Source organism: Podarcis tiliguerta (assembly GCF_965153285.1).
Source record: "Podarcis tiliguerta genome assembly, chromosome: 6".
NCBI lineage: Eukaryota > Metazoa > Chordata > Lepidosauria > Squamata > Lacertidae > Podarcis > Podarcis tiliguerta.
Window position 1 is genome coordinate 79,823,379 of NC_139539.1, and position 15,123 is coordinate 79,838,501.

Consider the following 15,123-nt stretch of genomic DNA (forward strand, 5'->3'; position numbering starts at 1 on the left):
CGGTAACCATTTGTTCAAAAATGTTTGTCTTGCTGAGCATCTCAAAGTTCTATGGCCCCAAAGCCATCTGTTCTATAAGTTTTCTAGAACTTAGAAAACATACTTTTGACATTTAGGTCTCTTTCCCCCTACCCTGCCTGCCAACATTTATCATCTTTAGAGATTTCTGCTAGAAGTGTTTTATCTCTTTACCTAGACACAATGACAGAAGAGAGAGGCAAAATAATGCTTACTTTTTAAGTGGACAAGCAGCAAGAAACTGAGGTAGAAGATGAGGAGAGAGTTAGTTTTTGAATGAGTCATATTCATCTTGATGGAGCATCCTTCTTTAAAGTTGCCAGTTATTCCCGGGGCAGGGGTTGAGATGTATTGCTTCCTACTTCTGCCCTAACCGCAGGCTGACAGTCAAGGCACAGGGTCCATTGCATGCCATCTCTGACTCTGCCCTTTGCCAAACGCAGCACCGCAAACCTACCAACCGAGTTCCACTTAAAAGGCATTTGTGCTTAGGAAGATTTTACTCCAGCCGCACTGGGCGACATCTCAAACCTGGTGCAGACTTCTCCACAAACTGGACTGGAGTCTCTTTTGATTCCCCTGGTTTTGTGAAGAATTCTGCCCACTGGAGAGAAACGGCGCCCCCAAACTGCATGCTGGAACAGTTTTTTCCAAGACTTCCCCACTCACCGCTTCCTCAATGCAAAGCTCCATTCAATTACTGTCCCCCAGAGTTGTATTGAAGAGCTCCCTGATAGTAACACTTTGCAAGTGTGAACAATAGATCTTTTAAAAATGGACTGGGCAAATAAAGCAATTGCTGTTTTATGTGTTAAGAGATGGAAGAACTAACTCTCTACATAGGATTTTCATAGAGAGAAGAGTCCCTAATGGGCAGTGGCGTAGCGTGGGTTGTCAGCACCCGGGGCAAGGCAAGTAATTTGCGCCCCCTAACCCGTGGATTTTAGCACTCGGGCAGAGAGTGCCCCCCTGCACCCCCACGCTACGCCACTGCTAATGGGGGTGCAATATCCAGCCACTTTGTGGGTCTCCTCCCCATAGCATAAGAATAATTTTCAACTTTTACACGCAAACATTTGAGCTGCACCATTCAGAGCTCCAAAAACAAGACAAAATAGTGAGGAGATGCTTCAGTTCACTGCTCCAGGCTTTCGGCTATGAAGTCATTCAAAACTCTCCTGTCCATTCCCCATCCCACTCCCATACAACATTTCACCCTTTACCATTGGCCAAAATCTCACTCCCAGCGCACACTTTCAGTCTCAATGAGCTCTCTGGGGATCTTTCCCATCTTTTGTCCCCCTCTCCAATATATTTTGTACTTGTGCAAACCTTGGAGGTCCACTGAGCATACCAATACCTTCCTCCTATGTGTGGGTGATGCTGTTTTAGCTACATAACCAATGGCATTCATGCCAGAAGATGAGAAATAGAAGAAACAAAATACTCCAGGGGCCCCTAGTTACTGGCAAAAGTCTGTTTTCTAATACCAGTTTCTGGTAGAACACTGTCCCCATTTTGCCTTTTCAGATTTTGGAAGGTGCATTTAAAAACTATGCTATTTGATGCTGTTTTAATCAATATTTTGAAGTTTTACTTATGCAAGCTGCCTTGAAAAGAGTTCATTTTTGAAAGGCAGGATATAAATGATTCGAGTATATTAATAAAAATATTATACACACCCCAGACACTACCCATGAAGAGTGGGGGGCAGCTCAATGCAATATTGTTACACTTTCTATTTTACTAGACATTTTGGGGGGGAAAGAAGACATAAACCTTCTGCTTTCTTTTCAGCACCAGCTGCTATGTGTGAACAACATCTAGTTGCACCCAATATTTATTCACAAATTAAAATATTTCGGTCCCACCTTTCAAGGTCTTCTAAGTTTCTAAGGAGACTCACAAAATAATAATTTAAAAAAGCAGTGACTAAAAGCAATAATAATGAGTTAATTAAATGAACCAAAATACTACAGAAACTTAAAAATACCAGGGAAGCTATTCCCTGATCCACCAAATATTGAGAATTAGCTGCCAATGGCTCGGGATAAGATACATGTTTTCAACCGGCACCTAAACTTTTAATATTTTAGATGCCTGTCAAACATAGCTGGGGAGTTGATTCAAAACTTGGGAGCTACAACAGAGGAGGCCATTTCTCCACCTCACCTTTGAAAGTGGAGAACACCCAAAAAAAGGCCCCCATATATTATCTGTACAGATTTTCTGTACAGATTTTGTACAGATTTTCTGGAAACAAGTAGTCCGACCTCAATCTCACTGTCCAAACCAGCACTTTGAATTGTACACTGAACCAAACAGGTATCCAGGGCAGATCCTTAAGCACTGATTTAATATGATCAAAGTTAGGAAGAGGGCCTTCTCAGTAGTGGCACCCATCCTGTGGAACACCCTCCCATCAGATGTCAAGATGAGTAACTATACTATAACCTTTAAAAGACATCTGAAGGCAGTCTTGTACTGTATAGGGAAGCTTTCTAACATGTTTTATTGTGTTTCTACATAGGTTGGAAGGCACCCACAGAGGTGGGGGCAACCCAGTCAGATGGGTGGGGTATAAATAAAGAAATTATTATTATTTATTATTATTATTATTATTATTATTATTATTATTATTATTATTATTATTACAAATGTAAAGGTAAGGGACCCCTGGACAGTTAAGTCTAGTGAAAGGCAACTATGGGGTTGCGGCGCTCATCTCGCTTTCAGGCCGAGGGAACCGGCATTTGTCCATAGACAACTTTCCGGGTTATGTGGCCAGCATGACTAAACCGCTACTGGCACAACGGAGCACCATGTATGAAGCCAGAGCGCATGGAAACACCATTTACATTCCTGCCACACCGGTACCTATTTATCTACTTGAACTGGCGTGCTTTCGAACTGCTAGGTTGGCAGGAGCAGCGACCGAGCAACGGGCATTCACTCCGTTGCAGGGATTCGAACCACGACCTTCCGATTAGCAAGCCCAATGGGCACAGTGGTTTAATCAACCCACCCACAAACTACTGTATAGTGAAGCTGCCGTCTGTATATGTACAATGGATTTCTCCAAGGTTTTCAAATCTCAGCTTAAACATGGCTTGCATTTTCAAATCAGATGGAAGCTGGTTTAAGGGGGGAAATTGTAAAACAGCAGTATTTCTCAGGAAGCTACAGGAAATTTATGGATTGTGCCTAAATTCATGTGTAAAGGTAAAGGGACCCCTGACCATCAGGTCCAGTCGTGACCGACTCTGGGGTTGCGGCGCTCACCTCGCTTTATTGGCTGAGGGAACCAGTGTACAGCTTCCGGGTCATGTGGCCAGCATGACTAAGCCGCTTCTGGCGAACCAGAGCAGCACACGGAAACGCCGTTTACCTTCCCGCCAGAGCGGTACCTATTTATCTACTTGCACTTTTGATGTCCTTTCGAACTGCTAGGTCGGCAGGAGCAGGGACCAAGCAATGGGAGCTCACTCCATCGCGGGGATTCGAACCGCCTACCTTCTGATTGGCAAGCCCTAGATTTAACCCACAGCGCCACCCGCGTCCCAACTTTGTGTGTACCCGGCTTCAAATACCAGCTGCAGGCCCATCCTGAAACCAGAGTAAATGGTAATGTACACACAGCCTTAATCCAGCCATATAACCAAAGAGTTGGAAGGGACCTCAAAGGTTGCAGAAGACCTGAGACAATGGGGGAGAATTCAAACTATAGGAGTATTACAGTGCCTGCTGTTGTTGTGGTCTTTTGCTGGGCAACCAGGACCAGAGCTCCGTGGAGTGGGAGACTAGCCAACCAGAAGAATCTCTGAGGTGTACTTGCCTGGAGGTAGCATCCAAAGTCAGGTCCAGACCTAGGGTCAGGCAAACAGCAATTCCATGTGGTCAGATGGTCCAGGGGTCAGGGAATCCAATGGTCAAGACGAGCAGGAAGGTAGAACTTGGAACTACAAGTGTTGCTTCCAGTGTCTGACTGAGGCTGGAAGGTCTGCTGAAGAAAGCTGAAGACAGCTGGTTCTCATCAGCTCTGAGTCCCTGAATGCTGATAAGCTACAGGTGGAGTCACTCTGCCTGCTCTCCTTTCAGGCTGCTGTTCAGCAGGTGAAGCTGACTCTGTGGCCACAGAGACTGGTAACGCATAACTGCTGCCTCTCACATTGTTTGTTTGTCTTTATTTATACTTTTCAAGTTTATACATTTCACTTATTTTACAATCAACGACATTTCAAAACCTGACTTCCTTCTCCCTCTTTCTGTGGTTCCTTAAATTGATTTTTAATTTCTGCATATGCAAATTAACTTAATTTGCTCATTTATTCATCTTCTCTAAATATATACTCTTATGAAACTGCGGGTTATTACGATAATCCTGCCAGTGTTTTTATCTGTTTTTATTCAATAAACCATTTCCATTCATATATATATATATATATATATATATATATATATATATAATCTTGATTTCTTTTTCTTCTGGTAAGTTTTGCCATTTCTGCATATTCAAAAGGTTCTTGTACCCATTCTTCATTTGCTGGGCTGCCTCCCACATTGTTTTTGTTGCTTTAGCAAGTCTGAGTAGTACGTATGGAGGTCCTGGGCTGCCCAGATTACATGGCCCACCTATCGCCCTTGTTGATGTGGCCCAAAGGAAAGCAGACCGATGCATTTGACACTGGTTTGGCTGCAGGAGTTGCCAGAACATGGCTTAAAAGCTCCTCTTTCCTGCTGGGAAAGGGGACCCACGTGCCAAAATATTCACAGGTCTTCTAATGAAGGAGAATCCACTCTCCACCTTCCAAAGCAGGACTGATCCACTGTTGAAGAGTTTGTACTATTAAGAAGACCTCCCTAGAGTTGAGCTGAAAACCTCTTCCTTTTGAACCCATCATTTTTGGTCTTCTGCTATGGAGCAGGAGGGGGAAAACCTCGCTCCATTATCAATGTGGCAGCCCTTCGAATGTCTGAAGGTGTTGCTTGTGTTTCCTCTTCACCATCTGTTCTCCAGGCTAAACAAGCCCAGCTCTTTCAAACTTCCTTCACAGGATTTGGTCTCATCATTTCTGTCTCACCAAGTGACTTTGGCAAAACCTCGCAGTACTTGGCACTGCAGTACCCTGTGGCACTATGCAATAAATAATAATAATAATAATAATAATAATAATAATAATAATAATAATATATTATTTATACCCCGCCCATCTGGCTGAGTTTCCCCAGCCACTCTGGGCGGCTTCCAATCAAGTGTTAAAAACAATACAGCATTAAATATTAAAAACTTCCCTAAACAGGGCTCCCTTCAGATGTCTTTTAAAGAGAAGATAACTGCTTATTTCCTTCACATCTGAAGGGAGGGTGTTCCACAGGGTGGGCGCCACTACCGAGAAGGCCCTCTGTCTGGTTCCCTATAACCTCACTTCTTGCAATGAGGAAACTGCCAGAATGCCCTCGGTGCTGGACCTCAGTGTCCGGGCTGAACGATGGGGGTGGAGACCTTCAGATATACTGGACCGAAGCCATTTAGGGCTTTAAAGATCAGCACCAACACTTTGAATTGTGCTTGGAAATGTACTGGGAGCTAATGCAGATCTCTCAGGACCGGTGTTATGTGGTCCCGGCGGCCACTCCCAGTCACCAGTCTAGCTGCCGCATTCTGGATTAATTGCAGTTTCCGGGTCACCTTCAAAGGTAGCCCTACGTAGAGCGCATTGCAGTAGTTCAAGCGGGAGATAACTAGAGCATGCACCACTCTGGCAAGACAGTCCATGAGCAGGTAGGGTCTCAGCCTGTGCACCAGGTGGAGCTGGTAGACAGCCACCCTGGACACAGAATTAACCTGTGCCTCCATGAACAGCTGTGAGTCCAAAATGACTTCCAGGCTGCACACCTGGTCCTTCTGGGGCACAGTTACCCCATTCAGGACCAGGGAGTCCCCCACACCCGCCCGCCCCCTGTTTCCCCAAAACAGTACTTCTGTCTTGTCAGGATTCAACCTCAATCTGTTAGCCGCCATCCATCCTCCAACTGCCTCCAGGCACTCATGGAGCAGCTGTTGGCAAACAGGAGTGGAAGCCCAGTGCTTGAGGTGAAGAACACTGGCATTAGTGGGCTCTGCCTCATGTGGCAAAATGCTCTGAGCTGGCCCTGATTATTGCAGTCATCCCTCCCCCCGAGTATAGCTCTGCAGACGGAAGTCCCCCATTTGCTAAGGTGGGTACACTTCTCTGTCTGCCATATTGGAAACAGGGAAGCGTCCCTGCATTTCCTGAGAGCCAGCGTGGTGTAGTGGTTGAGAGCGGTAGTCTTGTAATCTGGGGAACCGGGTTCACGTCTCCGCTCCTCCACATGCAGCTGCTGGGTGACCTTGGGCTAGTCACACTTCTCTGAAGTCTCTCAGCCCCACTCACCTCACAGAGTGTTTGCTGTGGGGGAGGAAGGGAAAGGAGAATGTTAGCCGCTTTGAGACTCCTTAAAGGGAGTGAAAGGCGGGATAGCAAATCCAAACTCTTCTTCTTCTTCTTCTTCCTCCTCCTCCTCCTCCTGCACAATTAGATGGTTTTCTTCTCTGTCAGGCTATGTTTACATTAGCAACTTAAACAGAGAGGTCATTTTCCCCTGCTGCAATTCAAGCAAAGGCTGGGAGGTGGTCTGCTCTTGATGGGGTTACACTGTTTCTGAAGGGGACGGTACATAGCTTGGGGATACTCCTGGATCCTTTGCTATCCCTTGAGGCTCAGGTGGCCTCAATGGCACAGCTGTGCCTCTATCCAGACAGGGATAGTCTAACTTCTGTCATCTATGCTTTTGCAACCTCTAGGTTAGATTACTCCAACACGTTCTACGTGGGGCTGCCTCTGAAGACAGTTTGGAAACTTCAACTGGTGCAGAATTTGGCAGCCAGGTTGCTTGCTGGAGTAAAAGGGTTTGAGCATATAATGCCGATCCCGGCTGCCACTGGCTGCCAATTAGTTTCCGGCCCAATTCAAAGTGTTGGTTTTGGCCTATAAAGCCTTAAATGGCTCATACAGCGCCGCCGCCCCCCCTATTTACATGGGGTTATGTTCTGAGGCACCACATGCATTGGTTAAATTGTGTATACCATATTTTTCCGTGTATAAGACGCCCCCATGTATAAGACAACCCCTATTTTTTGAGCCCAAAATTAAGAAATAAATACCGTATTTTAAACACCAAACAGAACAACTTTGATATTTTATTAAATATTCAAAACACGGGTATATTTAGTACCGTATATTTAAACATCAGTGAGGCAAGCTGTGTAATGGCGGCTGCTCCTGTCAGCTCAGTGTAGCTGCAGCTCCAGCTCTCCCACCTGTGTGTTGCACTTTTGTCTCAGTATTTAGGGTATGCACCATATTTACTCCATGAGCGCCGGCAGATGTAAACGCTGATCAAGGAGCTGCGACTGCCAGAGCTGCCTGAGTGAGTGCGCTTGGGAAATGGGGGGGGGTCTGGGTAGCCAGGGGGCGACTGAGGGAACCAGGTGGAAGGGACAATGTCTGGAGAGGGGGCTGCGGGGGGGGGGGAGTACCAGATCAGGGTTTGTTGTGAGGCCAATAGTGAGCGGAGGCTGGGGGGGGGGGAGGAGAGAATATGGATGGTGGCTTGTATTTATTTATATATTTAATTGCAACATTCCATGTAGGACCCACATACCTACGGGACCGCCTCTCCTGGTATGCCCCGCGGAGGACCTTAAGGTCCACAAATGGCAACTTTTTGGAGGTCCCAAGTCGCAAGGTGGTTAGATTGGTCTCAACTAGGACCAGGGCCTTTTCAGTACTGGCCCCGACTTGATGGCACACTCTGTCACAAGAGACTAGCGCCCTTGACATCTTTCCGCAGGGCCTGCAAGACAGAGCTGTTCAACCTGGCTTTTGGTTTGGACTCAGTCTGACCCTTATGTTTCCCTACCCTTATGGTTTTGATCTATGGGCTACTTTTAAAATGAGGCTGTATTTTAAATTGCATTTTAACCTGTATTTTAAATTGGGTTTTTTTGTTCCTATTATGTTTTTACTGTAATTTTACTGGTGTTAGCTGCCCTGAGCCCGGCTCTGGCCATGGGAGGGCGCGGTAAAAATTATTATTATTATTATTATTATTATTATTATTATTATTATATTTGTTGTTGTTGTTGTTGTTTTATTATTAGACAAATTGGGGGGGGATATCATCTTATACACAGAAAAATACGGTAATTGAAACCCATTGAAAAAGCCTGAAAACATCCCATCCCACCCCCGTTCCAGTGCGATGCATATACAGTGGTACCTCGCAAGACGAATGTCTCACAAGACGAAAAACTCGCAAGACAAAAGAGTTTTTTGTTTTTTGAGTTGCTTCGCAAGACGAATTTCCCTATGGGCTTGCTTCGCAAGACGAAAACGTCTTGCGCCTTTTTCTTAAAACCGTCAATGCATTCCTATGGGAAACCGTGCTTCGCAAGACGAAAAATTCACAAGACGAAAAAACTCGCAGAACGAATTAATTTCGTCTTGCGGGGCACCACTGTATACACGCTTGTGCACATATTGAACGCACATAAACTGGGGTCTGCCTGTACCTCAAGTACTGCCTCTCCCCATATGAGCTGACTGTGTGATCCCAATCCGAGGTCTGGAGGGTGGTAACACGAGAATGGGTGTTTTCTGCAGTTGCTCCCTACTTGTGGAATGGTCTCCCCAAGGAGACTTACCAGGCACATTTTAGGCACCCGGCAAAAATATTCCTCTTCTTCCAGGCCTTTGGCCTATTAAATCTATGGCCTTTTAAACTGTGTGTGTCCGAGGCGAGGGGTATCGTTATTGTTTGTTAATATGACATGTATTTTTGTGCTTTTATATTGTAAACCACCATGTTCAGAGGAAGGGCAGTATAGAAATTGAATAAACAATCAAACAAATAATAATATGCAAGCTGAGCCTATGATGGAGGAGGGGCTTACAGTATTAAGACCCCAGAAAGTCTTGCTTCTCCCACAGTCCAAGCCTTGGATTCAAGCAGAAATCACTAACTCTGCCTTCTGCCTTTAGCCTACTTTTAGCCCAGATCTCTTTCGTACAACTCCTGCTATTATACTTCTCAGGTGAACATCGCTCAGAGATTGGGGCGGCAGCGGCGGCAATATTTTGCTCTCTTTCTAGTCTGCTTGGAAGCTTGTATGTTTTTATGCCAGCCTCAGCTAGTCTAATAACATACATCATTGTGTGTTATTGTTTTATATCTATACAATACAGCAAAAAAGCATGGGTGGGCAAAAAAATCACCCTGGGATTTTTTTTGTAATTCCATTTGCATCGGCAGAAGACAGAATCTAAATGTAATTTGGCCCTGATAGACTTTTGAAATCATGCAATTTGCTTGCTGTTCCACTTCTCGTGCGTTCCACTTACTCGGGTCAATGTCTTCACGTTGAAAGACGCAACCTTTCCTTGCCTTGTGGTCTCTTGTTCCTCTGATTGCTCCTCTTGTGGTGATTGCTGTTCCGTATCTGTTTCCTGCTCTGAGGACCTATCTAATTGCTCCTGAATTATTGGGCTTCCCATCAAATATCTAATATATTCTCTTTGATGGAAGTGCTATTTCTTTTTCAACTTTGAAATGACTAACACTGATGAGCTTAACTTCTACTTTCCTTTGGAGGTGGGGTTGAAGGGCAGTATATAAATTTAATTAAAAAAATAAAATAATAATTTATTGATATGGCTGCTGCTAAGCGGTACCCTTTCCAAAGTGGAAGAAGATTGGTCCAAACCCTCTTCATTTTCAGTGGGAGCTAGACGTTTAGGCTCATCCAAGAGGGCCTCTTTGTGACTTATGAATGAGTACTTCTGCTTTAGACATAAGAATAAATTCATTGGTAGGCCTTCCTCCCAAACTGCTCTAACTAGCTACAGTGGTACCTTGGTTTTTGAACGTCTCAGTTGACGAACATTTTGGTTTTCGGATGCCATAGACCCGGAAGTAAATGCTTCAGTTTTCGAACACTTTTCAGAAGTTGAACGTGCCATGCAGCTTCCGTTTTGAGCTTTCCGTGTTGTATTGAGGCTTCCATATTGAGTTTCCGGTTTTTGAATGTATCGGAACTCAAACGGTCTTCTGGAATGGATTACTTTCGAAAACCAAGATACCACTGTATAATTGCTCCCAGTATTATTTCCCCCTTCCTTGGAAAGGAGTTGGCAACTGAATCTTTGAGCTTATCAATTCTGTTCACATAATACAGCAGTGCATGTCCCCCTCCCCCTTTTTATGAAAGATATCTTTCATTTTGGATATTGGGAAACATATTGTTCAATTTTTCTTCTTCTGCTTGTGTGACCTACATAGCCCCCAAATGCATAGGTGTCAACGTTTCCCCTTTTTTAAGGGAAATTCCCTTATTCCGAATAGGAGTCCTCACAAGAAAAGGGAAAAGTTGACAGCTATGCCCAAATGTTGACACCAAAATTACAAATATTACATGGTTAGTTCTGTTTTCCTTTTTATAAAGCAGGAGGCAAAAAGAGGGCAAGTTTTTGGGACCACATCCACCCACAAATCCCCAGTTATGAAAAGTATGAAAATAATACATTTTTCAACAAGAAAACCTATATTAAGCACTAGCTGAAAATGCCCAGTGTTGCCTGGAAATTCTACCAAAAAAACCATGTTGTTTTTATATGGATAGTATAGTGTGGTTTGTTACTTTTAAGGGCTGTGTAACTCCCTCCCCCACTCAGCCTGAGTCTCAGTTTTGGGAAAGCAGGGGCACATTTTCTTGGGCATTAGCCAGGGCATTTCTAAACATGTTCCGATTGCAGATCTTCCTAGTCTGTCTGCAAGAAAAAGTTATGGGAGACAATGCTTGCATCTATTAAATAGGTGACCGAGCTCAATGCCAAGTCTGCACAAATGTGCACATAAAATAGTCATTTGACTTCATTATTGCTTTTTGACCCAGAAGGAACTCCAAAATGCCTTACATAACACAATCAAAATCCAAATATATTGGGGCTCCTGTTGCATCACTCTGGCACAAACTATTACTCCAGGGTTATAAATACCCCACAACAGACAATCCAGTTTTTCTTAAACCGTTGGCTGGTTTCCACTACCTTTCATTGGGGTGCCTCCATACAGTGGCTTAATTTGCACACTAGTCATTGAGATGCCACAAATGGGCTAAATATAGGCCCAAAATGGAAAATGAGTGAGGTCCCAACTAAAGAAGAATGGCAACTTAAGCTGATAGAATATGCGCAGCTTGCAGACTTAACATATAGAATAAGAGAACAAGAAGAACATGCGTTTAGAGAAGATTGGAAAATGTTCATTTAAAGGTGAAAGGTAAAGGACCCCTGGACGGTTAAGTCCAGTCAAAGGTGACTATGGGGTTACGGTGATCATCTCACTTTCAGGCTGAGGGAGCCGGCGTTTGTCCACAGACAGCTTTCCAGGTCACGTGGCCGGCATAACTAAACCACTTATGGCGCAACAGGACACCGTAATGGAAACCAGAGCACATGGAAATGCCGTTTACCTTCCCGCTGGAGCGGAACCTATTTATCTACTTGCACTGCACTGCTTTCGAACTGCTAGGTTGGCAGGAGCTGGGACAGAGCAACGGGAACTCACCCCCGTCGCAGGATTCGAACCGCCGACCTTCTGATCTGCAAGCCCAAGAAGTTCAGTGGTTTAGACCACCGTGCCACCCGCATCCCACTTTCTCATTTACCTGGAAGGAACTCCCACTGAGCTTGGCGGGGCTCATACTCGAGTAGGACCAAACTGTTACCCTGTGAAAACTTCCCCCTACTGCCTTCATTGTTGCAGCCTCATCAAACAGCATGTCACGTAGCAACACCGACAAGCATCATTGTCGCCGCTTGTCAGGTTAATTTATGTACGCATTGCAGTATTCATCCTAGGACTTGCACATGGTCAGTTAAAGGAGGTATGGGAAGCGGCTGGATTTCAGATGGGAATTGTGCCTGTTTGTATTTTAACATGTAAAACACCTCCTGGATATCTTTTATGCATTGCAGGCAAAAACAAACAGACTACACTAAGGTACTGTACGGATCCCCCGGGAGCGACAGAACTCAATATAGTGTGTGATTTGGTTATCCTTACCCTTGATGGGTTCTTGCACAAAGAACATGTTTGGGTTTTTTTTTTATTTCGTAGCGTGTGGTTAATACCACCGGGAAGTGATTCCGCCGTCAGAGACAGATGCCAGGTCAGCTCTCATCGTTGTAGATGAAAATTTTGATATTAGTATTCTCCACCTTCCTACTAATGAACTGTCTAATCACATCGCGGCTGTCTGTACTGATAATCCTCCCCTGTTGCCAAGGTTGCAAGAGGTTTTCAAAAAGAAAAGAAACAATATTTTTGCAACAAGAGCCTTCTACACGCTCCACATTAAACAGATTGCAGACTTTTTTTTAACCTTTTAGACTCAGGTTCAGCAAGTGGCAGCTCTTGGGGAAAACCTGTCATCCTTGAAGGAGCCGCTTGCTAGTAACTTGCCAATTCAAAGGTAAGTGAGAGTGTGGAGTGAACAATCATTGTGGTTCTTTGGCATAAGGACCTTTGGCCCATCACACACCTTTTCTTTCCCAGAACAACCTCTTCACCACCTTAGTGAGATAGAATCAGCATGCATTTCCTGTAATAAATGTAGCTTTCTTATTTTTCCTAAACTCAGAGTGTCAGTGTGATTATATCCAGGACAAAGTGTGCTCTTCCAACAGGGATTCAGTATTGAGATCAATTTCTGCTGTGGGTATATATGGATTTAGACTGCTTAGATAGATTAGATTAGATAGATAGATATTTAAATTTTCTGTTTTACAATTTAGAATATTCATGTATACAACCTTAAAATATCAATGACTTCCCTTCTTCTCTTTCCATGGTTCATTTTACATAGCATAAATCCCTGCATATTTTATATAAACTAAACCATTCAGTATTCCATTATTACTTCCATCAAAACTTATTTACACTGTTGAATTTATCTCAATGCTGCCAATATTTTCAAGTGTACTCATTCCCCCCCCCATATATTCAGTAAACATTTTCCAGTCTTCTTTAAATGAATGTTCTTCTTGTTCTCTTATTCTATACGTTAGATATGCAAGCTGCGCATATTCCATCAGTTTAAGTTGCCATTCTTCTTTGGTTGGGACTTTGCTCGTTTTCCATTTTTGGGCTAACAAAACACAGGCCGCCATAGTGGCATATATACAATTTCTGCTGAGGGTTTTAATGCCAAACGTCAGCAGTCCACAGGTTGCCAACCCAGATCTACTCTGACTTATAACAGCCCATCGGAGTCTCTGGCAAAAGTCTTTCTCACCCCTTTTCCAAAAGTGGAACATTCCTGGAAGTCTTTCTTTTTAAGTAATTCTCTTGGATCAAAGAAGCTTGTGTGGGAATTAGACTCTAGTGCCCATTTGCAGAGCATGCGGAAGATAGCCCTGGTCCCTTTAATTAGTTCTATTTTCCCCTCCTATAAAAACTATGCAAGACACTCTCTGTATAAACTTCAAAGCAAATAACTTTTATTTGGTGTACTTGCAGATTAAATATACAACACGGGTACTTAAATTGCTAAAATGCTAAAATGTCCCTGGGGCATAAGCCTGGGCAGTGTATATGAAGATCCTCAGCTGCCCAGATGACAAGACCCCTGGCCTTGCTGATGAGGTCCAAAGGAAAGCAGAGCAATACATTTGGCACCAGCTTGGCTGAATGAATTGCTGGAAGGAGGTGTACAAGGCGCCATTCAAACATCTCAGGGACTCCACTCCGAATTTGTGTAGGGTTTACTCCTCAGCTTTTTCTTCTCTGAAATATATCCCTCAAGACAGCAGAGATTTAGGATCAGAGTTTTCCTTCTCCTAGATCAGGCATAGGCAAATTCGGCCCTCCAGCTGTTTTGGGACTACAACTCCTATCATCCCTAGCTAACAGGCCCAGTGGTCAGGGATGATGGGAATTGTAGTCCCAAAACATCTGGAGGGCCGAGTTTGCCTATGCCTGTCCTAGATGGGCTATGTTCCCAGGTTGACAGGCCTCGTCAGCCCCTCATTTCCCTCTACAGCACCTTCTTGAATTGTAAGATTTTGAATTTGGGGTTGTAGATTTGTGTGTGTATGTGAAAAGATCACAGCTATCTAAAGTTGCTGAACAAAACACGCTAAACATTAGACAGCATTCTAGATCCTGGACCAATACAGAATAAGCCTCTAAGGGATGTCATGTCATTGTCAAACATTTGTTCAGACAGCGTTCATCTTAATTTTGATGCATTTCTTACATGCTACAGCTTTGTACTAAACTTACTTCTGGAAGATTGTCATGCTAAATTTATGTTCAGAAAGCGTGGATGTGCTCGGAACCTTTAACCACTGATCTGAAATTCTCTATACATTGTTTTCTCCAAATCGTGCTCAATCCAAGCCAGAAAGGTATGCATTATTTAAATTCCCAATGCTGAGGACCCAATTTTTCACACCTGCAAAGTCAATGAAAGTGTTTTCTGCTTGGAGAGGAGAAACAATGAATTGATTCAATGGCCACATTATGACTACAATGTAGCCTACGGCTGCAACTTGAAACACAGTTTCCAAGGAGTGAAATCAGTTGGAGTTTACTTCTGAGTAAACATGATTACAATTGCAACACATTCGTTTTAAATTCATAGCTGGCTCATCATGGGCATTAACAAACTGCACTTAGAATTTTACATTTGTCAGTTGAAAAATAAACCAGGGTTTTGTGTAGGAATTACTCTTTGGGGCTGGGGGGGGGGATAATTGTTTTTTTCTTATCCCCCCCCCCAAAAAAAAACCTAGGTGCGCCCTATGGTCTGGTGCGCCCTACAGAGCGAAAAATACGGTACTGTAATGAACCCAAACCTTAACAGGCCTGCAAAATGTTGTTTGACTCCCCCATAATTTTGAATGTGTTTTTCTGACAGGTGTAAGAGTGCTAATAAGGTCACTGTAGCATTTTTTAGCATGAACTAATCAGAAGCAATTTTACAGAATCTAACATCTGCATGCTGAAGTGTGGGTCAAA

At 43.8% G+C, this 15,123-nt stretch overlaps 1 protein-coding gene across 2 annotated transcripts in view; it reads right to left on the minus strand.

Annotated features, from left to right (window-relative positions):
- CRB1 (crumbs cell polarity complex component 1) overlaps positions 1-12,484 on the minus strand; it is a 152,891-nt gene extending 140,407 nt beyond the window's left edge. The window contains exon 1 of one of the 2 annotated variants that reach the window (XM_083445273.1): positions 12,166-12,484. In XM_083445273.1, coding sequence (XP_083301399.1) covers positions 12,166-12,193 — 28 coding nt within the window. In that variant the 5' untranslated portion in view covers positions 12,194-12,484. Of the gene's footprint in view, positions 1-233; positions 570-12,165 lie in introns of those variants that run through there. The other variant, XM_083445272.1, reaches the window with a different exon arrangement.
- Between the last annotated feature and the right edge of the window lie 2,639 nt (positions 12,485-15,123).